The sequence below is a fragment of the Anthonomus grandis genome, chromosome 16 (genome assembly GCF_022605725.1).
Source record: "Anthonomus grandis grandis chromosome 16, icAntGran1.3, whole genome shotgun sequence".
In the NCBI taxonomy this organism is placed as follows: domain Eukaryota; kingdom Metazoa; phylum Arthropoda; class Insecta; order Coleoptera; family Curculionidae; genus Anthonomus; species Anthonomus grandis.
This window is the reverse complement of record NC_065561.1, coordinates 6581538-6608365: the sequence shown is the minus strand read 5'-3', so window position 1 is coordinate 6608365 and position 26828 is coordinate 6581538. Positions and strand designations below refer to the sequence as shown.

At 34.7% G+C, this 26828-nt stretch overlaps 1 protein-coding gene and 1 long non-coding RNA gene across 3 annotated transcripts in view; one reads left to right on the top strand and one right to left on the bottom strand.

Moving 5' to 3' along the window:
• The window catches only part of LOC126745643 (division abnormally delayed protein), a 415201-nt gene that overhangs the window by 271276 nt on the left and 117097 nt on the right, over positions 1–26828 (top strand). The window contains exon 3 of the mRNA XM_050453578.1: positions 7851–8614. Within this exon, the coding sequence (XP_050309535.1) occupies positions 7851–8614 (764 nt within the window). The remainder of the gene's footprint in view (positions 1–7850; positions 8615–26828) is intronic.
• On the bottom strand, positions 243–26598 carry LOC126745649 (uncharacterized). Of its 2 annotated transcripts, XR_007663629.1 has the most exons (4): positions 26444–26598; positions 24695–24943; positions 24169–24243; positions 243–476 (listed from the first exon to the last, which is right to left on the bottom strand). It is a non-coding gene; the product is annotated as an uncharacterized LOC126745649 (long non-coding RNA). The 2 variants fall into 2 exon arrangements; XR_007663628.1 differs by lacking the exons at positions 24169–24243; positions 24695–24943.

Genomic DNA, 26828 nt, shown 5'->3' with positions numbered 1-26828 from the left:
TTTCTTAGTGTTCGTCTTTTCCTACGTGTCTTCTTCTCTTCTTTAGCCCAATCCAAGGTGTGTAGATAACGTGCCGAGGGATGAATGGCCGTGGGGCAAAACATGGTCGTAGACGTTCCCTCTGGAATACCAGGCGACCATCCAGAGTATCCAGCCTTACCCAGGTAAACGGCTCTGCCTGGGTGGACCGCTATTCCGTTATACTTGTGGGACCAACATGGACCGTCAAAAAACCAAAGAAATATAAAACAAAGTACGTCTATTTACAAATTAAGGTAAAATCGAGGATAAAAATAATGTTATAAATACTGCCAATTGTTTCTATTTCCATGGTTGCACTTGTAAAGAATCTCCATTTTCGAATGTCACTGTAAGATACAGTGTTCCCAGAAAGATGGATAGGACAAAGAGAGCCAATAGAGTGGCCGGCCAGGTCACCAGACCTAAATCTCTGCGACTATTTTCTATGGGGGTACCTGAAAAGTAAAGTTTATATTGAGAAGCCAAATAACGTAGAAGATTTGAAAAATAGAATTAGATTGCAATTGATATTTAAAATAATAGGTGCAATAATAGAAGATTGAGCATATTATGCTTTTTCTAAGAAAATGTATTTATTTTAGTCGTTTGTTAATTACTGCAGTATTTTTATGCTAAAAATAATAATCTACCTTTTATTTATATTTTATTCAATAGTATAATGAATAAGGTTAATGAAAATGAAAAACCAAAATACAAACGATATCAACTTAAATAATTAAGCTGAAAGTACAAATATAAGAAAAAATTACTTTGAGAAATTACGCTGAATATCCTTTTTCCTCAAATCCCATCTGTTCTCACCTGCTAAAATATTAGCTGCTAATATGATACCAGTACTAAATTTTTAGAATATATTCTTATAGCTAAAAAAATAAGCCAAAGAAGAAGTATACAATGGGTTAAAAAAACTTTTAAATTATCGAAACACTATATAGGTACTCAATTTACGATAACTTCTATAAATAATTTTTTTAAAAGAAGAGCTTAAAAAATATAATATGTACATCTATGTATAGATAAAGTAGAAAAAGAAGATCATTATCAATAGAAAAGAAGATCTTTATTTTTATATTATCTCTTAAGCATTAGCGACTTAAACTTTAATTTATCTAAAGCATTAAAGGGGACATTTTTATCTTGCCTTGTGTTCATTTGTTTCAAGAAGTCAAAGTCCACCGAGGGAATTACCCTCTCAAAAGAACTCTAAAGCAATTGTAGAAAATGACTAAGTCGTAGAAAAGAAAATCCCCATGGGTGAATTAATGAACGAAAGCTATTTATCAGACGCTACTCAATTATACTAAAGCTTCCTAAAACGTTTTACTTTGTTAATGTCACCGAATTAAATACGTCTAGCGTGGCTCGGCGAGTTTTTTATTCCTTCAAAACGAACCTAAGTCGAAAAGATAATTACATTTCATATTTGATGTCTATTATTATAATTTTCTGTTACTTCCTTAGTGTATGGTGACTTATTGTACTTGTTAATTTTTATACCTTTTAAACTAGCAAATTTAAAGGGTTTAAAAATTTCAAACTTCAATTATAGTTACAAAACAGCTAACTGGCCTATCTAAATGAGAAGCATGAACCCAAATAATTACTCACCAAAATAAATTAAAGTTACTAAATTAAAATAGCTTTCTGAATTATTTGCGAATCAATAAGAATAGCGCATTCTTCTAAAGGAATTTACTTTCAGTAATATGATAAGTTTTAGAGTATAATTAAATGGATTGTTGGATATTTCCTCAAACGAATTATTGGTAATTTAATACTCCATATTTTCAGACTACAAAGTATAAGGAATTAAAATCACTTTGACTCTCATTCCTATTTTGATGAAATTAGAAGATGACATGCTCTATTAGAGAGTTTCAGGGTTTGCTACCTTTTCTGCATTCAAACTGGTTTCCTCAGAAAGAGACTTGACGTGTTATCGATCTTGCCGAAAAAATCTTTATTACTTTGTAACGCCTTGCGAATTGGACGTAATAAATTAAGACTAATATACTTCAATTTCGAATAGAATTGTTTATTATTGAGATTTTCATAGTTGCAAGGCTTGAGAATCTGAACATAAGTATTTAAGATATTGGGCCTATTATTAAAAACAGCAAATCTATGTCTTTTACTGTCGACAGGTTAACCGCAGTAGCTTCTCAGAATCTATTCCTCTTTTTTCTCGTTTACATTTGCATTCTTTCAAAAATTGCAAATACATATGTAATATCGCCAATTTCTATATTAGATTCAAAGTGTTTACTAGAAGTTACACTTGAGTCTAAAGCACACTCGGTCACAAAATTTAGAATCAAGGCGGGAAGTGCTATGTTGCCAGTTCTTCAGTGCAGTGGTATAGCATAGCCTGTGTTTGTTTGGTGATTTATTAGAGTTGACAAGTTAGAGGTTACTAGTACGACGGTTACGAATTTAGTTTTAGACAACGTAGTCACGTAGTTATTTATCTATGATAATAACAGTGTTATACAGGGTATAACATAAGTGATGACTTTAATTTTAAGGGGTGATTCCTTGTCATATTTTAAGTAAAAAAGTTCATTTAAACATATGTCCGGAAATGCTTCGTTTTCGAGATACAGAGTGTTAAATTTTTTTTTTTTAAATCAATTTTTTAATAATATCTCATATTATATCATTTACCGAATTTGTTGAAATCTTTACATTTTATTAGTCACTTTATAAGGTACCATTTGGAATTCTCACATCTGCCTAGAAATGCCAGGAGCGTGCCTACGGGCTAAGTCGGATGATTTTTGTGTAAAAAAAATATCGCCCGGTACATTTTTTGTAAGGATGATATTTCTTTTAAATAAAGCATCTAAATATGAAACTTTTTTGTCTCTTAAATTTTTTGCGTATAACATAGAATTTTTGGTTCGTTTAGAAATAAATACTTAAAAATCATATCTCAGTACGTCTCGGGCAGCATGTTTATTATTTAACAACTAAGAAAAAACCTTAAATAAATTTTTTTGCAAAACGCAGACTTAATTGAAAACAAAAATTAATAAGATGCTATTTTTGATGTTTAAATTTTAATGCAAAGGCGTCGTAAATGGTTACCTATTAAAAATTTATTTGTTGTTTGTGTACGCCACCATTTTTTCTGTGCGAGATATTTGTACAAATTTAAGCAATTAAAAATACGATCGCTTAATTTTTGTGAAAAATAATAAAAACTTACTTTAGTTTTAAATATCATCAAAATTTTATTAAATCAAATGCTCGAAATGAGAACCACGACTGTCAATACAAGCACGCAATCTTCTTCCCATCCACTGGCGCACACGTTCGAAAATTCCTGGTGTATTGCGTATGACATTAGAAGAGTTTACAATCCGGTTTCTCTAATCGTTTTCATCCACAACTGGCGTCGCATAAACAAGCGATTTCAGATATTCCCAAAAGAAATAGTCCAGAGGATTCAGGTCTGGAGATCGTGCTGGTCATAGCTGAGGTCCCCCCCGACCTATCCATTGCTGAGCAAAAGTATCATTTAGATAGTTTCGAGCGACAAGACTAAAATGAGCAGGTGCACCGTCGTGCATAAACCACATGGTATTTCTTGTTGCTAGTGGTACGTCTTCTAATAAATCTGGCAATATTTCTTCTAAAAATTGTCTGTAAGTATCGCCATTCAGCCTAGGAGGGAGAAAGTGCGCTCCGATAAGATGATCACCGATAATTCCGGCCCAAACATTCACGGAAAACTGCTGTTGAAATACACCTTCTCCAATGGCATGGGGATTTTCAAAGTCCTAAAGATGGTTATTGTGGAAGTTTCTGATGGCTTCCCGTGAAAAACAGGCCTCATCTGTGAAAAGAATTTTAGCCGTAAAATTTGGATTCTGGGCAGTTTTTTGAAGAAACCACTGGCAAAACTCTAATAGTGCAGGAAAATCTGTTGGCAACAGTGCTTGCACCAGCTGAATGTGGAATGGATAAAGTACATTTGTGTGCAAAACCCTCCAAACACTTTCGTGGCTGATGTTAAACTGTAACGATAATCTTCACGTGCTAGTTGACGCCAATCGAAATTATATTTGCTTGTGTTAAGTCTTGTGCTATGTTTTGTGCTGCTAGAATGGCAATTTTTGATATAATAAATGAGCAATAAGTTTGGGTGCATCATTTGGATTAGTTTGGATTTTACTGGAAGTGGTCCCCTTAAATTTAATAATTAAAACCTCTAATAATATTTAAGTTTTCTAGTTATAATTTCATATAATTAAGGTACCGCATATATTAGATAATAATTTTATTAGGGAATAATGCAGAGCATAGTGATTATCTAGTATTAGATGAATCAGACACCAATATAAATTATATAAATTGTGAATCAGCTATATTAGAATTAAGCAAAAACAAACCAGTTTGCCAGGATATCAACAAACGTAAAGAAAAGTTTCTGACTTCTATCCAGGAAACTTTGAATTCAGTTAAAACTAATGAAGAAATGGAATGCCTTGAAAGATTGATGGCTCTAGCTAATCCATCATTAGCGGGCATCAGGGAAAAAACAAAGTCTTTTCCAAAAACAGACACCCCAGCGCCTAATAAAAATATTGTTTCTCAGACAAGATTGTTCTCCAAGAAAAAGAAGAAGTCTGGTAAATTTACTGGAAAGAAAATGATACATATTCCAACTGAAATCAACCAAAATGCTGTTTAGCTTTTAAGCAAAAACCTACAATAAGACTGAGTTAAATATCTTTATTTTTGAGTAATTTATTGATACTTGTAAAATATTTATAATAAAAATGTAAAAAAAAGTGTTTTTTAGCCTCCCACTTTGAAACAAGTTAAAATAGAGACCTCCTGTACAATAAAATAAAAAATACTCAATACTCAATAAGACCTTTAAAATGATCACAAGACTTTTTTTTCCAACAACTTTTTTTCCAAGACGGCGTTTAGCTGTCATCTTGATGACATTTACAAATGTAATGTTTATCTTCAAATAAAATATGTTTACATTAAAACTCCATTTGCAAAATGCTTCACAAAGAAAAAAGCAGTATTTTTTTTATTAAAATTTCCAAATTTATTATTATTATTTTTAAGACTATAGGTATACATATCTTAGATATTTTTTAATCAAAAAAAGATTGTTACTCTTTTTTTTTTTCATTAAAAATTATTTCTGGAATCTTTGTTCAAACAATAAAAAAATTGAAAACATCTTGTCAAACTTGCATTGTCTTATTTATTTAATGTAACACGTGTTAATGCGACAAGATGTTTTCACTGTACCATTGTCTACCACCTTCAAAAATAAAAAAAATATTTTGTTATCGTTCGGCATATCTTTTGCGAAAAAAAAAACTATAAGCAACTGAACAATCGAAACCAAAAAAGATTATTACCCCTGTTAGGGTTTTTGTATTTTTTTATGGGAGTTAATTAAATTGTACCTAAAAAATATTAATGAATTTAAAATTTTAGATAAATATTTTAATATTCTGTATATCTTTGTAATGATGCATTTTTGAATGGTTTATAAAATGCATGATTATATGATAGGGACCTTACCTATAAAAAACTATAAAAGAATTATCTAAGAGCTGCAAACTTGGATGAAAACTAGCCTAAGAAATATATAATTTTTATTTTGTAACGCCGCTAGCCGCGGCATTAAATCTCCTGCTTTTCTGTCTAGTAAAACAAAATACAAAATACATACACACGCACATTTAATTTTCTATTTTAATTTCCTGGCGGAAAACCATTTAAAAAAAGTGCCATCCGGCAACACAGCTCGATTCATCGTTGACATGGCCTACGAGCAGCAGCGTCCCCACCACTTTTTTATTTTATAACTAAGTATGCTTTAGACTCTAGTAGAAGTTACGAATCTATGAAAAATTGCCTCATTTTATATGACATAATAGATGCTTGATAGTCCTTGCAGCCTCGAGGCGGTAGTTTCGCTTTCTTACCGCCATCTATATGTCGAGAAGTAAAAGCTTTTTCGGCGTTCTCTCAATGGCCCAAGCAGGCTAGTAAAGCGCCCCTCACACGATCAGTATTACTGACAGTATTTCAAAATACTCCAACAGTCGTCAGTTTAAATTGCATCGTGTACCGTGCAGAGACAGAAGCAGAGATAAGTTGAGTACTGTGCACAATGGAAGAAGCTCATGAAACGACCGCTCTGAGCTCGATAGCTTCACCTAATTTGTGTGAAGCAGAAGAAAAAGGAAAAAATATATTTTAACGCAATTTATAGACCTGTATAAGTCTATGCCCGAATTGTGGAATTCAAGTATATCTGAATATTGTGACAGAGATAAGAAAAGAAGAGGATATACTTAAAATTTTTGGTGCAGTGCAAACCGAATGCGACCATTGGCGATGTAAAAAAACAAATTAATACGCTAAGAAGCAATTTTAGGCGAGAGTTAAAAAAAATTAAGGATTCCAAACTGACTGGAAGTGCAACAGACGATGCGTATGAACCAAGCGCGTAGACTTTTCATGCACTTCAATTTTTATCTGACGTGGAAATACCAGATAAAGGAAAAAACTCCATAAATCGAACCAAGATATGTAAAAAAAGTTTAAAAATTGTTTAAGCCTAGTTTACCCAAAATATAGTGACTAATGCTTAATTTCACTTATAGTAGTGGGAGAAATTACAGCAGAATATTTTAAATCCTCGAATGATCTTTCAGTTGCCAGAAAACGCAAAGTTACCGCTAATCTTTCATTTGCTGATATAGGATCCCTCATGTTTGTTCGTTGTTTCATAATATAAGGCTTAACCAAGGGTTTGTGTCTTTAATAAAATTTTATAAATTGAGATGTGTATATTTTTCACGTTGACTAATCCATTGCTTAATCCAGCATCTCTTTTGCTTATTACGTTTAGCACTTGTTGAATGTAAAATCATAATAGCAGCGCAGGCTTTGTTTTTATAATCCATAGCAAAATGACTAACAGATAAATGACGCGACCGAACACGCTTTAACTGCTTCAAGCAGCAGAGGATTGGAGCAAATCAGCAGACTGGTGGCTTCAAGAACGATTTCAACACACCTTCACACTTCGAACACACTTCAAGAGACGATTCGAGCAGCCTGATGACTGATAAAAAATACTGATCGTGTGAGGTCGCGTGAAAAATACTGACGAAATACTGTCAGTCTTCAAGACTGTCAGTAATATATTATCGTGTGAGGGGGCTATACAGAGAGCACGAAATGCATGCGTGTGCGTTGCCATATTTCGCCTTTAAGCACCTCTCTATTCGTAATGATCAATTTTCAAGCTTGTACTTAAACATATAAGATTCTATGTATCTATACATATATGTAAAATATGTAGAAGTTGGGGAGCATAATATGGCATATTAAGAGATTTTTATTAAAATTAAATTTTAGACATTGGTAAAATCGTGACAATAATTTAAAAGTAAAAGAAAATAGTAGCAATATAGCACAAACATTATTGACAATAAACTAACTAATGCTTTAATTCTCAAGTATCACTTTCTAAAGAGCGATAATAAATTAAAGCACAAAATTATTATGAATGATTGGGCTGTTTTTATAAAGTTTTACTATTTACAAAACCTTATAGGATATAGTACAATAATTATAGTATCTAATTCTAAATGTAAAATATGCTCGACTAAAATCTGTATTAACGACTTAAGCAGTATTTTAAGTTTCTACTTCCACTTTAATGTATACTTCTAATTTAAACTACATAGCTTAGGCAAATATAATTTAGTTTCAACTTGTTTAAATGATTTTCTAAAATATTTGTGTTTTATTTTCAGATCACGTTTGGGAACTGGCACATCAATCAGAAAACAAAACTCTAGTTCTATTCTCCCAGGTCTACAGAACCATGTCCGTCGTCTCTCACGAACTAATAGAGAATCTTTACAAAGACATCCGAGACTACTTGAAAGTAAATTCAGCAGGTGACCAAATACCCTCTAAGAGCTCCATCGATATTAAAAAATCTGTTGATCGTTTTTTCACGAATTTATTTCCACTGGCATATCACCAGCAATCCGGTGGAACTTCAGGCGATTTTACTGACAGATACAAACAGTGTCTTAAAGATAATATAGATGTTATAGCGCCATTTGGAGATGTCCCACAAGAAGTTGCAGAGTCCTTATCCAAAAGCCTTGAAGCCACGAGGCTTTTGATATACGCCTTTAGCGTTGGCATTGAGGTATTAAGTACCACTGATTCCTTAATATTGGATGAACATAGCACTACAAGCAGCGAATGCCAGTCAGCTCTTCTTAAAATGACTTATTGTCCAAAATGCTTAGGCCTAACAAAGAATAGTAAACCATGTGAGGGTCTTTGTTTAAATGTGCTTCGGGGATGTATCAGTAAATATGTGGCGGAGTTAGATTTGCCTTGGAATAGCTATTTGGAAGGTATCGAGGGTTTGGTTAATGCACTTAAAAAAACATCCAATGATGCAGGAGTTAGTGTGGATGTTGCTATTAAGAATTTGGATATGCAGATATCGTCAGCTATTATGTATTCTATGGAAAGAATGGTGGATATTGATAAAAAGGTAAGCAATTTACATTACTTAGGTGTTTGCATACATTTTCTTACAGTTTTACATATAGTCTTCAAAGTAATGTATTGAAAACTTCAGCACAACATTTGAAAATTCATGGTTTGTAACTTTTTCATTTATAATTAAAGCCACTAAAGATAGATTTCCTTCGAAAAAAGTGTGACTATACTTAAATTTTACAAATCTCAATTTGAATTTTTAAAAGTTAAAGTATTTAATTAGCAAAAACCACCACAAGAAATTCGACTAGCGAATTTACTTTATTATTGATAAATTTATTTTTATTAAAATTGGTGATAAATGATCTCAGCTTAAAAAGACTTATTTTTAACCAAATAACTTCTTTGCTTCCACTTACCAATAAATTCCCATGATCTCCGAAGTTTAATACGATTCGGCGGCCTTTACAAAGTCTTTTTGTATCCGTCTGAGAAGATGCTATAAATTTACACCTTACTGGCGTCTAACTAACCAACTTATAACCCCAGGTCTACATCAGATAAAGATCTGGGCGAAATTCCGTCCGTGTTAGTAAGGGATCAGGTAAAATCTACGCGAATTAAATATTTATTCCAATCGGAATTTGGTTTTTGGCTTTTTATTGGCATATATTAAACTGGCTTGGCGCCTTGAATCGTCGACAATTAATGCATTTCTTGGTCAAACTTATATTAATATAGTACATAATGTAACACAATAAATTGAGCTGGTTTTGTGACGCTTATGGCCAAAAGGACCATTAACCAAATATTATCATGGTTAAAACAAAACTGGGTTAAGCATCGGTATTCGGATTTGTGAAAATATAAAGGGAAGGCATTATCGTTATGCCTAATGCGTTTACGAGAGAATACAACTTGTGTCTTTAAAATGAAAATGTCATTTAAGAGCAAGCAACCAGAGAATATTAATATCGTTGCTGTTTTGTCAGGCAGAAGCCCATAAAGCACGTTTTGTTGAAAAGCTCCGATTTGTTAAATCCATTTTGAGCATTTATCTTAGTACGTGTCTCAAGATTTGTTTTTAAGAAATATTTTTTTGAGTCTGTTAATAAGGCTTGGTGAAAAATATTGTTTCAATATATTAAGCATATTAATCTATCTGCATCGGCTTTATTTTCTATGTTGAGTCAGTAAAGTTATTTTCTAGACTGAAGTTTGCAATTAATTGTTACATGAGACTAAAGGTTCAGACTAGTTAGGTGGGTGCACATTCTGTTAAAAATCGATGTGCAAGAAAAGTAGTATGCAGTCGCATTTTCAATATTATTGCTTAATGAAAAAAAAGGGAAAGGAAAAACGTTTGGGTAAAATAGTGGCTGCAAGTTAAAGTAAAAGTGTCCATTCACATTCAGTTAACCGGCCATTGCCGGAGAGGCAGTGGCCGGCCTGATCATTTCCACTGTTAACGTACTTACCGGTAAACGACAGACCGCGAACTGTCGAGCGTTAATTGCTGATGATTACTGAACGTGTGTAGTGGATCGCCGGCATAATTTTTGTCTGGAGTTAAATTTATTGTTAGTTCAATAGATTTAAATAAATTATTGACGTTTACTATAAACTTAATTTTCTATGGAAATTAAAAAAACCCTGTATACGCTTACAAGAATTTAGAACATAATGTGATCAAAGAAGACCAGTTGCGAAACATATCAATGTTTTAACAGTTTATAACGTTTTAAAGTTTTTTTCCTCAGAAAACATTTTGGAAATTACTAGTTTTCATTTTTGAAATATTTATAGATCATACTAAAATAAATTTTCAATTTAGTTGAAACTATACTACTCCTTTTAATTTATAGCTGGTGGCATAAAGATGGCTACAGTCTTACTCCAGATATCACATTGCGATTTTTATATTTAATTAAACTGAGGTTACCAGATGGATGTGTCAGAGCAGAGTCTTAGGAGTTTGATGAGGACCGTTCACATAGATCCTCTGATACTGAATATGCGGAATACTGAAGTCTGTCTAGTTGCTACTAGTCATCTACTAGTAAAGAAGTCAAACAAGTGCTATGAAACGTTCATATTATTAGAATATAAAGATAAAAAATAGTATATCTGAAGTGTAGAAATATGAATATTATGGAAATAAAAGAAAACCCGTGTCTAGTTGCCCACTAACACACTTCCCCGCTGGATGGTTCCCTGCACTAAAGTCTGCTCTGTTGCAGTCTTATTGCGCCCCATAGAACTACTCCCACATGTTTAGTTATGTTGTAAGGCCAGTATTTTGCCCAGTGGTGTAGTTCTTATCCTCTCTGGTAAGGGTTTGCGTAGCCTTCAATTAAATCTTCGCAGAAGCATAGAAGGTGAAGAGTAATTTCTTCCTCATAATCACTACCTACTTTTCTGAGTTCGTGAAGGTATTTCTTGCAGGATGTATGGTCTGTGACAATCCCTGCTAACTTTCGCAGTTGTTTCAGGAGTGCCCAAAAGTTGTGTGAAGAGTTCCGGCTTTGGCAGTTTTTTCCAGTAGTTTTTATGGTTAAGTTCCAACCAGTGTCTGATATCTCTGTTCTAGGTTTTATCGCTGACATGTTTTGCATGTTTAGCATGTTTAGCATGTTTTGTTCTAGCTTTATAAGTCTGTTGATAGCCCCATTTAATGCAAGTTGGATTGCCCTTCGTGCAGCACCATGGTTGCTTATATTCTGTGATAGGATTATCTCTGGCCTGTTTTGATCTTTGGCTAGGTCCGCGAGATCCTTCCAGCAGTTTTGTACAGTTTTTGACCTAGTCTAAAACTATCCTAAAGCGTTTGAGAAATGCAGCAATTTCTCCTGTAATTATTGCGAAGGTTCGGCCCCTTGACGGCTCTTCTCTCATCAGTTGGATACAGGTTATTGATTCCTATTATATTTGCCTGTAAGTTGTTTCAGACTCAGATTTAGCGTGGGTTGCCAACCCTGTTGTCCATCCCCTAGTACGTCCGCTGCTACCCCGTGTGGATTGTGATCCTTCTTCGAACGTGTAGCTGCAGTGTACCGTACTAACTAGCCGCCCTGCCTAAGCCGGGTAACTTTTGTTTCTAGTGGTTTCTTTCCTTCATTAAATATAAAGGGTTTGTCTAGTTGTGTAATTCTTGGTTTTGTCCGTTCTTAATGCTACGCGCTAAAAATCCTGTATCTTGTCAAATAGAGCATGTTCAGCTTTCGTTATGATTATTGCACCATTCGACAATTTTTGCTCCTGATATTGTGTCAGCCCGAAGTACTAGATATAGTGGGATTAGCCTTATCAGGGTTTCTAGGATAGCAATCGGTGTCGTTGACATCGCTCCTGCTGTACTTAGGCACGCTGTTCTTTGTATTCTGTTAAGTGTATGAATAATAGTCCTCCTTTCTGCCGCATGACACCATATTGGTTCTGCGTATATAATAATGAGTTCAACCATTGTTGTGACTACCTAGTATATCATTTTTGATGATAGTCCCCACGTCATATTAGAATCGCAGGTATTTACCAAAGACCACTAGGTTTATTATGCGCTCTATTTTCCTCCTTTTTTGTCAAGCCAACTGGAGAGGTTTTTCACAACCTTTAGAGCTCTTTGCATTTTTTCAAATATATGAGTGTGGATGCCTCCCCGTGCTGATAAAATGACATCGTATTTTTATATATTCTGCCTCTTCAGTCATCTTAGTAGGCTGTCCGATACAAGGTTCCACAAAAGCAGTGAGAGTACCCTTCCCTGCGGTATTGCCCTACACACCTTAGTTTTTACTATACTTGGTTTTTGGTTTGTTTAGCATTTAGTTGAATCAACCATCTCTCATGAAATGCTCCTTTAATCTCTAAGAAGGCTCCCAGAGCGATTTCTTTGCTGTTCAAAGATTGTTCGACCCTTTAAATTATCTCATGGATGGCTGATTCACAAGATTTACCTGTTTTGTTTGGTAAGCGTATTGGTGTCGATGTAAAGGGCTCGTCTCTAATATAGCTTTTTATAGCTTGTCCTCTGTTTTTAGGAGAAATGATGTAGGGCCAATTGGTCGGAAAAAATTTGGGTCTCGCGAATGGTAGAAATCACTTCCTTCTAATTCTTTGGTATATGCGGCGCGGCGTGGCTAAATTGGCCCGATTTATTTTGCATAACAACGGATAGCAGCAGTTCTTTGCCCTGCTCATAGCTATAATACTATCTAGTCCGGAGGAGAGTTAAATGGTTTGAAGGTGTCTATGGCCCATTTAATTTGTTTGTAGGTTATAACCGTTTTTGCGAGTTCTCAGTTTTCCTTTTTGCCCCTGTTTGATTTAACAGGAGTTAGGTATTGGGCTTGAGTTAATTGGAGAATTTCCGATCCCGGGAAGTGGGTGTTTAGCATGTGTAAGCCAAGCGTTTCCTCATTGGTTGTAGTATATTCTCCATTGGAATTTATGCACGAACCAAGGGTCTGTTGCGACCTCTTGGCTATTGCCTTGTGGAGTCTTGCATATGCAAGTATCTCAATTAAGTCCCTGCATAGTTTCCTCCATTGTTCTCTTTTTGCCTTTTTATGGCACGATTGTGTCTGGTTAAGTTTCGTCTATATTGATCCCACTTTTCAGTTCTCTTTGCTCTGTTAATGAGTTTTCTTACTGTTCACCTAAGTGCACTCAGTTCTTGGTTTCACCAGGAGGTGTTCCCTACCTGACAAGGTTTGTTTAGGGGATATGATTTATTAAGTGCATCTCTGATATGTTACTGACTCTGTCCACACTTCAAGCCCCAGGTTATTTTTAGCCTCCGTTGGACAGTTATTCAGGTTGCGTTCTACTGTCTTACAGAGACTCCAGTTCGCTTTTCTAAATTCCTGTAAATTCTCGGAGTTGTGTTCGCAGATTTTAGTTCGAACCTTATATACTTGTTATCTGACTGGGTTTGTCAAATCACAGACTGGGTTTGTCAGATACGTGCCAACTTGCCATCTGTTACCTTAGATGTATTCCTTACCTATGGTTAGATTAATTACTTCTCTGCGTAGTATATTGACGAATGTCAGCTCGTTCCCCACATTAAGTATACTTAAGCTCGATGCTGCACAGTAATCTAATAGTGACTTATCACCTCATTTATTTGTTGCAGTGCGTCCCCAAATAATGTGGTGTGCATTGACATCGCATCTTATTAAACATTCTGCGATCTTTGTTGTTACCAGTCTCAGAACTGTGGTGGGAAGTGATCCACTTATTGATCGTGCGGGAAGTAAGCTGATACTATTATTGTGTCGTAGCTCTTTTTCGTTGTCTTAATTTGCAATGTGACCGCCGCCATGTCGCTGTCGCAAGACTCCCACAGCGGTGTGGCCCCTACATATTTTCTTATGAAGATGCAGCTTCTTGGGTTGGATCCCTCTTTTTGGTCTGACAGTCTCATTTTGAGGTTCCCTAGCCTGTTATCTGGCCTCTATAAATACGCGGTGCAGCTCCATCGTGGTTTTTGTCACCCCTTCTCTTGAAGCTTACCCAGGAGCCTCAGCTTTATGGTACCAAAGTTGAGGTATGGCGATTGCTTCGCTTCCCTTATTTAGGGCCATAATTCCTTATCTTCATAGATAGTCATAGATAGTATTTTCGTAGTAACCTTCCTCATGGAAGCCCTTGATATTCTGGACAAGCCGGTTCATGGCAAATATTTTCCACAGGCGGTGTTGGTATTGATATTGTTCTGTACATCTAGCCTGTATAAGAGTACGTTCAACTGTAAGTACTTCTCATACTATGTAAGAGAGATTCCTCGATTAGACCCGGCACCCAAGCCACCTGCTTGTATGATTTTGCCAGTTTGTTTACCTCCATTATTAGGAGTTCCCTCCCAGGTCCTTCTTCATTAGGCTGAGCCAACCAATTTTTGGTTGGCTCACCTTCTGATGTAAAGGATCCTCCCACCATAGCTTGCACCTGCAAGTTTCGGCGCTGTCTGCGTCCCGCTTGTCAGAGCAAGTATTCTTTTTCTATTTTTTTCTTCACGTATATTGAGAATTTATGAATAATTTATTTCTAATAATGAAATAAATTATTTAATTCATGCATAGTAGTTGTAAACAAAATTATAGAATTTATATGAGGCATCTCATAGCAAAACTCGTCTTATCCATGTTAAGTCGTTCTACGCAAATTCAGAAAAACCTCTACTAAAGTTATTTTTTTGGATATAATGACAAAAAATAAATAATATAAAATGAGTTTTTAAAAAACACTCACATCAATTTATTTAAATGTAGAATATCCTTAATCGGCTAAAATAAATAAACAAAAATGGATAAGACAAGTTTTGATTAGTCATTTTGGATTTGACAAGTTATGCTGCAAAAAAAATAAAACAACGCCGAGTTTGAGAAGGGACATCTATATTTTTAAAAGTACAAGTCTTAAAAGTTTAATTCTTAATTCCCATTCATCTTCTACTTCTCGTGGTTCGCAAAATTGATCTTCTGGAACTTCAGAATTAGGTCCTATCAATGGCTGCGATATTCCATCTAAAACATCTTTATAAAACTTTAAATCCTCTTTGCTCTTCCATTCATTTCCAAAATGTTTTTCTAGTAAATTATCCACATCCTTTAATTTGGCAGAATTTACTGGAGCTCCCATTGGAATAGTGTCTGGAGCAAAATGATCCCATTTTTTTCTTTTTTTTTTAAATCGACTTCGGTCGGTACCCGACGATCGGTACCCGAGTATCCGAGTTATAAAATTGTTCTCCTCTAATCATAATATTATTTTCACCAGAGTATTTATAAATTTATATTTTATATTTATTTTATAGTAAATATAAACCTTTTAGCAAAGCAGAACTTAAAATGCCAAGAGCTAACATTTTTTAAAAGATCGCCAACTTGAGATTTCCAGTCCATAATCAGACAGTCTTGGCCTAAGTTTACTACAGTACCGTATTTTTTAAATAAATCCAAATATATTTTAGGATCGATAATCGTAGACATTTTATTTAATTCCTTTTCAATTCTACCGAATACCCTATCAGGTAGTAAATATGAATGTCCAGGAACAGGAAAAATGATTTCTATGGATTAAATATTGGACGGTGCGATATTTATAAGAAAATGAGATAACATACCTATCATTGTTGAATTGCGATTTTGTCCACCGTATCCGTCAGTACATAGCCTTATGACCGAATAAGAGGACAAATCATAGACTGCCGAAGAGATTTCATTTGAACCCTTTTTATGTTGATATTCCATCCAAGTGTAGATATGAACGTTTTCCATGGTCATTTTTGCTTTGGAAGAACCTTGAATAACAGTAAAGTTATATGTGTATAACTGCCTGCTATAATAAGCAATCTGGGCGGGGACCTTGGGATTGACAAATTTTTTTGACGATCAAACGAATATGTTATCAGATTGCAGTCAACCTCTTTAAGTTTGGCAAAAAATGCATTGGCTCTTAGCTTGTGTACCCTTTTTTCTATCATCAATTGGTTTTTTTTATCGACGTCTTTTTCTAATTTTATTTTTTCAGAAAGCTCAATGCATTTGAAACATGCATCGGTTACAGGACTTCCAAATCCAATGTTGTATTTTCTTGAAAAAATGTGATGGAAAAAAGTTTTTTTTACTTTAAAAGTAGCTTTTTGATTGTAGAGCCTTCAAAGCTTGGAGACATTTAAATTACTGCTCAAATATTGCCGACTTATTGATTTCGAACGACAATAATGGCTTTCCACTCCTTTCAAACTCTCCAGAAATTTTCTCACGGCCACTCGCTTTTCTTCGTATTTTTTGCTTACGCGATCGCCACCACGATTTTATCTGGGCAAAAGCCCAGTTACAAGATATCGCCTGGCAGTTCTTTGGACGCGATCCTTAGAGATATTAAGAATGTTCAAAAACGTTTTTTGGCAAACTTGTATTTTAAATTTTTGGCAACCGGACTTTTTCACAAAATACTTAACACTTACACCTTTTCGGCTGCTACCTACTTTTATATGTCTATCGAGCTTCGGTTGTGCACATTTACAAAATTTTAATATGTACGCATCTTGCTCCTTCTTGGTTTTCCCCTGATTAAAGTTTTGATGAAAGTCATAAACATCTCGGCTGGTTAATCTTATACATTTGTATGTTTTTTCATTGTGACCGCAGGTAGGATAGACTGGCAAACCTTTGGCAGAACGTCTAAAGTAGCAAAACAATTATCTTTAATACCCTGTCATTCTTGCAAAAAAAAACATAAAATACCTTTCACGTTTTAGTATTTCGCTTTTCCACTGAGATCTGTCACTGATATTTCTTCTGCATTTACCCCGTTCTGCGGGGATAATTTCTTGCTCCATATTAAAAATAACTAGTTAGTTTTATAAATTATAATTCCAATAAAAATACCTTAAAAGTTAGTTAAAAACAAAGAATTTGGTAAGAATATCCCACAATAACTTTGTTATAACCTATACTAATCCAAATAATCTACAAAAATATAAAACGGGTGATACAAGCAGGCACGTGTTTCATGTTTTCGACTTCTGATTGGTCGCGCGGATAACGCGCGTTTTGAAACGACACATCAAGTGGATAAAGCAAGTTTTGCGATAACAGCAATATTTTGCCGTTGAATTTTAATGGGTTAAGGCAAGTTTTGGTGAATATTATTAAGGTAGAAAGAGCATATCAACCTAAAGAGAATATTGCCATATTTACCACATTTTTCGTAAAATTTGGATAAGACGAGTTTTGCTATGAGACGCCTCATATTATATGACTATTACATGCTGAACAAAATTGTATAAATATTTAATTTATTAAGCTTTCATGACAGCTCCCATTAAATAAAGAACTTTACACCCAAAACTTACAAAACATAGTAAAACATCATAAGCGGTTTGACCTTTAAGTATCGTGACCTTGTAGTGTGTTTTACGAAATATAAACCAGACGGCTCGGCTCGATTTTAATCAGTTAACGCTTAATTATTAAAAAATTGACGGATGGCTAAATAATATATGGCGTCCTTATGCGAATAAATTAAAAATAAACGCTTCAAAAAGCTAATAGATTCTTTTACGAATAAATAAATAAATAAATATAGCCTTTATTAAATATTTATTATACATAATTTAGCAAAAAAAAAATTAGACAGAGTATGCTATTTGGCAAAGTCTAGTCATAGATCACTCTACTCAACCATACCACAGATCAATAATTACATAAGCAATATCTATACAGTCAATAAACAAGTAGCCAGGTATATGTACAAGCATGACGCGAAATACATGTTGAAAGCATAGTCAATAGCAACCCAAATTAACTGCCGATATTTGCAAGTAGATTATAAAATTGTTTTAAGCTAAATTTAAAGCTAAATATTACCGAAAACTCATAATCAAGACTTTTTAAATTTAAACATTAATTATCTTATTAAATTGGTAATAATTAGTCTAATTTACTTATTATTAAGTGAAACGAATTAAGACTTAAAATATTAACTTATAGCTCACGCGTAAAGATAGATTCGAGTAGAACAATTTAAAAAAACTACACTGCAGCTTGTAATATGAGGGGCGTTCAATAAGTTCTTGGAAAATCCAAGAGTTAATGCTTGTAACGTCGAAAAATAACTATTTTTAGCCATTTCTCAAGCTGTTAAAGTTTGAACTTTATAGTTTATCGATTAAAGTTAACAACTTTTGTGTGTATACCAATGGAAAAGGAGAGTTTTGAGTAGTAATTCAACATTTTTATTTCAAAATCTTTATACCGACAAAAAATTTAAGCTGAGCTGGACGTAGTTTATGGCACATCTGCTCCTGTATTTGCTAGTGTTTACAATTAGATAAATGAGTTTATACGTGGCCGTTTATTTATAAAAGATAAACATCGCTCGGGATGCGTAGTGGAAGTTACTACTTCCGAAAATATTGACAAAATTTTAAATAGGATTTTAAGTGACCGCAAAAAAAATTAGTGCGCGAAATAGTTGAGACCAAGATAAGAGCAAAAACAGTAAAATTGGACGGCGAGCTGATGTCCGCAGTCTTTTAGAGTGGACGCTTTAGAATGGCATAGTTTCCATCGATTATTTAAAAAAAGGAAAGGCTATAACATGCGTCGTTATTGCACTGATTGAGCAAGAAAATCGAAGAAAAACGTCTATATTTGAAAAAAACATCCATTTACATCATCAAAAATATGTCTTCCAATTAGTATATCTACCATATTCGCTACGTTTGGTGATCAGTGACTTTTTTCCTTCCAAATTTTTGAAAAATGGCTTGGCGAATGACGATTTACTTCAAATGGGGTGATTATTTAGCAAACAAATGCTTATTCTACAGAACCTTTAAAATCTTATTTTAAAAACATAAAGAATTTTAAAAAACGGCTGAAAAAATTTATAAAATTGAAGATTATATTAAAAAATAAAAAAAAAATCTGTCTCAATAACAATGGACTCAAGTAGTTTCATCGACTGCCACCCAGACTAGTTTTGTTTATTTTTTTTTTGTAAAGATAAATAGAAACCACACGATCATATCGGGAACATTTTCCCACGGTGCCACCGCAGTCGGTTTAAAAAAAATAAATAAAACACTCTTTTTCTGCTAATACTATTTTGATGCTAGTCTTTTTTTTACAGCCCTATGGTTTTGCTAAGCGTTATACAGGGTGTCCGGAAGCTAGATGCAATCCTTTAAGGGGGCGATAGCTGACTTAATTTAAAACATTTTAAGCTAAATATGTGTAGGTCGAAATTTGTTTATAATTTTTTTATGGCAATTTTTGCATTTTTCTCAAGAAATACCAAAATTTCACACTTAAACGGTAATAGAGCGCAAGTTACAATTAGTATCGGAGTTTCAAAGTTTATTTTGTTTTGTCTAATGTGTATTAATAAAAATACGATCAATTTCAAGCTTCTGATCTATTTTTTCTAAAAAGTAAACTTATTAGAAAAAATAGAGATATTGAAACGTAAAAAATAAATATGGAGTTAAAATAAAAATGCTTTGTTTTATGTTTAAATAATTGTTATGAAATTGCTTTCGTCATTTAAACCTCTCTAAAAATATGCCTAGCTTCTGCCCTTTATTTTAAGATATCCCTCATGCCGATGCCTGACCAATTCTCAAGATTATGACCTCTTTTGTGCGGCAGGTCATGTAAACAAAACTTACTGGATTGGTTTCCTATTATGGGACAGTTCAGGTAAATATTCAGGTAAATAAAAAGTAATAAAAATAAAATTAAGCAGAGGTACTTAATAGTGGATACTGTAGGGTAAGGGGTACCTAGTAGGTACTTTGGGGTGGGGGTTACAAGTTAGCTTCTCGCTTAATAAATTAAAACGTGTGATTTTAGCCTCTTGTTGTTTAGTTTCACTCTCGCCTCTAATTTTGTAAGATTATCAACTTCGTACTGACTGCATCCACTGTTTTTTAAATCGAGTTTCTGCCCGTTTTATTAAACAGTATTGTAAAATGGAATTTACCAACCAAGAGTATGGATAACCTTCACATATGGACGCGCTAACGGTAATGGAGCTTTGGCACGACGCTTGTACGAGGAACGTTATCCAGATCGGAGGTTACCAAACTTCAGGGTGTTTCAAAACACCTTTCGCCGTCTTACTGAAGTTGGCATTGGGAATAATCCGGCACGTGGGGTCAACCCTGGCCATAATAATGTAGAGATTGGGAAGCAAATACTGGAAGCTTTTACCCATACTGCAAGCGTCAGAAAAGTAGCTGAAGACCTTGGCCTTTCTAGATGAAAGGTGTGGACGACCATGAAGAAAGATGGACAGTATCCCTTTCATGGTACGGGGGTGCAGGGCTTACAAGAAGAAGACCCTGCAAGACGAATTCAGTTCTGCCGCTTTTTATTGAACATGGACATCGAGGACCCGTTATTCTTAAGAAGTATCTTGTGGACAGACGAGATACTCATTTTTCCACGGAGGGTATTGCCAACTTCCACAACCTCCACGAATGGGCTGCCAAAGATGCAAATCCGCACTGGATAAAACAAAAATCATTTCAGAACAGATTTTCGGTCAATGTGTGGGCCGGAGTAATAGGCAGGACTATTATTGGGCCCCATTTTCTACCAGAGAATTTATATGGTGCCAACTATTTAGATTTTCTACAAAATGATATCCCCGTTCTTCTAGACAAAGTTGGATTATTGGAACGAGAAGGACCAATAATCTTTCAGCAAGATGGTTGTCCAGCGCATTGGTCCTTGGCTGTCAGGAATTACTTAGACGACTGTTTTCCGGACGGTTGGAACGGAAGAGGCGGAACCTTTCCTTGGTCTCCTCGATCGCTTGACCTAACTCCGTTGGATTTTTTCATCTGGGGCCGGGCAAAGGAGCTTGTATACATCACCAAAATAAGAACAAGAGAAGAGTTGATTCGCAAAATAAATGAAGCATTTGACAGGATGAAAGAAGATATGACCATAAGAGTAACCACCATCGAAGTAACAAAAAGGGCTCGTGCCTGTATTAGAAATAATGGATTGCATTTTGAACATGAACAATAAATAGTTTAAACAAAATTGTGTTTTATTTAACATTAAAACCTAAAATAACCCGATAAACGGGGCTCTAATGGTTAGTAGGCTTATGAGAGGTCTCAGTCTAATAATTTTTGTTTACATGACTTACCGCACAAAAGAGGCCATAATTCTAAGAATTGGCCAGGCATCGGCATGAGTGATATCTAAAAATAAAGGGCGTTTCAATGTTTCTATTTTTTCTATAAGTTTACACAGAAGCTTGAAATTGATCGTATTTTTGTTAATACACATTAGACAAAACAAAATAAACTGTGAAACTCCGATACTAATTGTAACATGCGCTCTATTACCGTTTAAGTGTGAAATTTTGGTATTTCTTGAGAAAAATGCAAAAATTGCCATAAAAAATTTATAAACAAATTTCGACCTACACATATTTAGCTTAAAATGTTTGAAATTAAGTCAGCTATCACCCCCTTAAAGGATTGCATCTAGCTTTCGGACACCCTATAGGTATGACGATTTTAAGGATGGCATGTCTCCTTTAGAAGGTACAGCAACAACCTCGCATGCAGCAAGCATGTGTTTTGGAATTTCCTCCTTCTTTAACTTTCTGCTGTTGTGGTGTTCTCAAATGTGACAATACCCTATCAGAAATCCTAAAGGAATTCGTTTTGCTTAAAGTTGGAGTTTGGTTTTACTTACAATTATTAAAGGCTTAGATCTTTCAAAGCTGATCCAATAATATACTGTACAATGAAAACTCCGGCAAATCTCTCTTTCTAAACGAATTTTTTTCTTTAACTTAATTATATACAGGATGTACCAACTAAAACTACCATCCTTCCCATTTAATTGCCTCCCCTTCTAAAAAAAAAGCTTAAATGCGTCGAATTTTGTTTTGAGGGTGACACATTTTGCGCCTATTTTTAGCTTCGCCATTTTACTTCCCAGGTCTTCCAAGGTCTTGTAACCTTGAGAACAACTACCAAGTTTGTGGTCTCTACTATCATTCCTATTGAAATGACAGCTTGGCAAAAAAGGGCAAACAACTGCTAGATGATATCTTATTGCGCGAGAGCTGCAACTACAAGGTTTAATAAAACTCTTCTTTAACATACTTTGACATATAAAAGTGTGTTAAATTTGTGAAGAAAATTTACAGAAACCGAATCAGTTAGCAACAAAAAACGTAAAAAGGTAAGACCTGTATAAAATAAAAACATTAAAGTTGCAGTCCTTGACCATATTGCTATAACCCCAACTAACTCCTTTAGAGAAACAGCTACAAATTCAGGCGTATCCCGAAAAAGATTTCAACGAATTTTAACATCACATAAGCTTCGACCCTATATATATCAGTTGGTTGAGGAGATGAACGAAGAAGACTTTGATCGCAGATTAGAGTTTTGTGAAAATATTTCGGAAAAATTGAGCAACCATGTCTTGTCATTGTAGAAGGTCTCGCAACGTTTTGCTCCAATGGAGAAGTAAAGCGACAGTAACCCTCATTTGATCCGTATAACACATAGCCAGCGCCTCTTAAAGCTAAACGTGTGGGGGCAAATTCTAGGCACATCACATTTTTGGACCTTTTTTCATACAGGGCAATTTAAATGGTGAAATTTATTTAAATTTACTTCAAAATGCCATCAATCCCCAGATCACAGCGATTTTAGAAGACGACCCGGATTTAGTCAAAGACCAGCTAATCTTTCAACAAGATGCAGTACCTCTTCACTACGCTCGTCCTGTAAGAGATTTTCTATACAGAGTGTCCCGAAAAAGGAGGCCAATCCGCCGGCCACATATAGGGTGGACCAAAATAATGCGACTTTCGTTTTATCATTTCTTAATTGGGCGCTCGGTATTCAATATACAGGGCATCAAAATCAGAAATATAAAATCGTTTTTTTGAAGTAAGTCGAGTGTTTTATAAGATATTAAATTAAAATTTGGTGAGAAGGGGTTTTTTGGAACGAAAAATTCCTCATGGAGAAATCCGGTCACGAATTCGCTATACTTGCAGAGAGCGCCACCTGCGGTATATTGCATGTGTTAAAAATATCAAAACTTTTTTATACCCCTGTATAATAGAATTCTAGTAAAAAATTATAATTATCAAATTTTTTCTTGTAAAAAAAGTATTCTTAGTAAATGTCGGCCTGAGAATCCGTTTATTAAATATCTTAATTTTAAAATCTAGATACATTTTAACAAGTTAACAAAATAAACGTAAATTATTAGAATTATGGCCTTAAATTATTCGTACGTGGCTCCCATTTATTTGTATACACATACACATATGAACCCTCTTTATTAAAGAAAATCTAAGGCTTTGAAAAATATTTGGTTTTAACCTGAAATGCTCTCCAGTTGCAATGATTCTTTCCATGGTATATTCATATACACAAAGTCTTTCATACATCCCCAGACTGAAAAATCCAAAGGTGTAAGGTCGGGCGATCGGAGTGGCCCTAGAACAGTAAGATCTCGACCTCGACCAATCCAGCGATTAGGAAATACTTGATGTAAATAGGGAAGTCAAATCAGCAAATCAAAAAAGCAAATTTAAGCAATTCGGGCAATATTGTAGAAAGAGCAAAAATGAATCACCAGTCAAATAACCTGGTAAAATGACAGGTCTTAAAAGAAAATTATCTACAACACCTGCCCATTGACTTTAACATTTACTTGATGATGTGTCTTAACTATGGCCCTAGGATTCTCTTCAGCCCATATATTGTGTGCGTTATGTATTTTTGTTTCTCGCGAACGAGGCTTCGTCAGTAAACAGAATCGCCCTTATAAAATCCACATTTCTATTATTTATTTCACATAACCATCTACAAAAAGCAAGTCTTGCCTCGGGATCGGTCGCAATCAGCCTTCCGTTTTCGGTGAAACTTCCAGCCTGACTTAGGCGGTTAATCAAATTTATAAAATATTTTCTTTTGGGATGAAATCGGTTTGGGAATGTTTGGGCATAGCATCTAGCGCCTAAACTAGCATTGGAGTCACATTTTCCTAGTTGAGATTTGACAGGTATTTACTGTTTACAATAATATTTAAAACTTACCAAACATCAAAACCGTATCCGCCATTTCCGAAAAGGATATATTTCTTAGTCTATGAGCCATTATGGTTTTATAAGCTGTAAGAGAATACACCAAATACAAATATATGATTAAAAAATGTAGATCTATTTTAGGAGTAATTGAGAAGCTCGTTAAGAGCGTCAGAAGCGTTTAAATTTGTCACTTTGATAGGGCGTAAAAAGTTACTGGTGCCCAAGGTCAGCTAATTTGTTTAGAAAGAAGTATCTAGATTTTAATATTAAGATATCTAATACAACGGATTCTCATTACTAAGAACATTACGGACATTTACTAACAATATTTTTTTTACAAGAAAAGATTGGATAATTATAATTTGTTACTAGAACTTTATTATACGGGGCTACACACAATTTTTGGTAATTTTAACACATGTAATATAACGCAGGTGGCGCCCTCTACAAGGTATAGCGAATCTATGAATAAATTTTAATTTCTCTTCCAAAAAACACACCAAATTTAAATCTAATATCTTAACAGTCGACTTACCTAAAAAAAAAACGAATTTATATTTCTCATTTTAACGCCCTGTATATTGAATATCGAGCGCCCAATTAAAAAATGGCATAACGAAAGTCGCTTTATTTTGGTCCACCTTATATGTATGGCCGCCAGATTAGCCTCCCTTTTCCAGATACCCTTTATATTATTTTTCCTGGTCGAATGAGGAGAGGGCCAATAGACTGGCCGGCACGATCACCTGAATTAATACCATTGGACTTCTTTCTTTGAGGATACCTAAAATTAGTTATTTACAAAACGCAGCCAGAATCACTTGAGGATTTAAGACAACGAATCGTAGTTGAATGCCGTCAGCTATCACCTGAAACCTTTGAAAGCGTTCTAAAGAAATTCGAAGCTCGATTGTATCACTGCATATAAGTAAACGGCGAACATTTCGAACAACTTATAAAATTCCAAGATTTCGGATGATATTATATGTGATCAGCTTAGGTGGGCGTGCAAGGGGGTGTTTGATGAGAGGCAGCATGGGTTCATTAGTGGTAGAGCTACCTCTACTAATCTTGTTTTATATGAGGTTGCCTTGCTGGAGGCCTTCGAGAATGGTTATCAAGTGGATTCAATTTATACTGACTTCTCGAAGGCCTTCGACAGGGTAAATCATGAGTTATTACTAGCAAAACTTAGTTCCCTTGGCTTTAGTGAAAGATCCCTAAGGTAGCTTAGAAGCATGCTGCTGGGTCGTGAGCAGCGTGTTAGGATTGGAGATTCTGAATCTGGAAGTATCTTGGTGACTTCTGGAGTTCCTCAAGGGGGACACACATATACACTATTGATGACATAGTACTTAGTTCTGTTGACTCAATAAAGGATTTAGGAATAGTCTTTGATACTCAGCTCAAATTTGGGGAACACTGTGATCTTGTGGAGGGGAAGGCCTCTCAGATGTTAGGTTTTGTTCTACGAACTTGTCGTGACATGTCTATATCTACTTTGAAGATACTTTATTGTTCATTAGTTAGAAGTCATTTAGAGTATGCCTCGATCATTTGGTCTCCTTTTTATAATTGTCACAAAATGCAACTTGAAAGAGTCAAAAAGAGGTTTACCCGGTACTGTTCCTACAAGTTGAATATGCAGGACAACCTGCTTGACATGGAGGCAATATTGGGACTTCAATCGTTGGAGTCTAGAAGGATTCAAAGTGACCTCAGCTTTATGTATAAGGTTATTCATGGGCTTATTGATTGCCCTGCTCTCATCAACAGCTTTAATTTAAAGGTCCCTGCACGCACCCTAAGGAGACATGAACTGTTTGCTTTACCGATCTGTCACTCCAACTATTCTTTACATTCTCCAATCTGTCGTAGTCTTGCCTATTTAAACTCTCACCCTGAACTTGATCCATTTGCAAGCTCACTCTCTCCGATTTATTGGTCAACTGGGTCAAATATTTTAATTTATTGTTTTCTTATTGGGTTTATTTCTTGTGTATATGTTTTGAAGACTGTCTAATTATGTTCGTGATAGTACTTTTATTATGTTAATTATACATCTTTTACATTATTTAATATTGTAACCAAATCTTTTGTAAAATGGGGTTTCCTGTATATTGATTGAATAAATAAATTAATAAAAATAAATTTTTCTATGTAGAAAACATTACTAGTGTTGTTAAAAAATCACAAAAAGTTTCTTGTTTTTATCTGAACCCGAGTAATACTCCAACAAAAAATTGCCCTTTTTTTAAATTAAAACAAATTTTTAAAATGATACCTTCTAATCGTACTTATTTTGGGATTCACTTGTTCAAACTCCACTACCAGCTTATTTTAAACATTTTCTGCCCATCATTATTAGTCCCAAAGTTTAAAGCGGCTAAATTTTGTGCTTAGTTAATTAAATTTAAAAAAATAGCTAATCTATTTGACAAGCTGTCATTTCAACAGGAATGAAAGTAGAAGCCTCCAACTTGACAGTTATTAAGGTCAAAAAACCTTCAGAATAGGGTAGCAGGCACTTTTTTCCTTTTAACATATTGGGGGTGAATCTTACGCTGAAAATAGACGCAAAATGTGCCCCCCTAAAAACCAAAATCAATGGGTCCGAGCATTTTTTTTAAGGGGGCAATTATTTGAGGTAGATTGTTTTAGTTGGGACA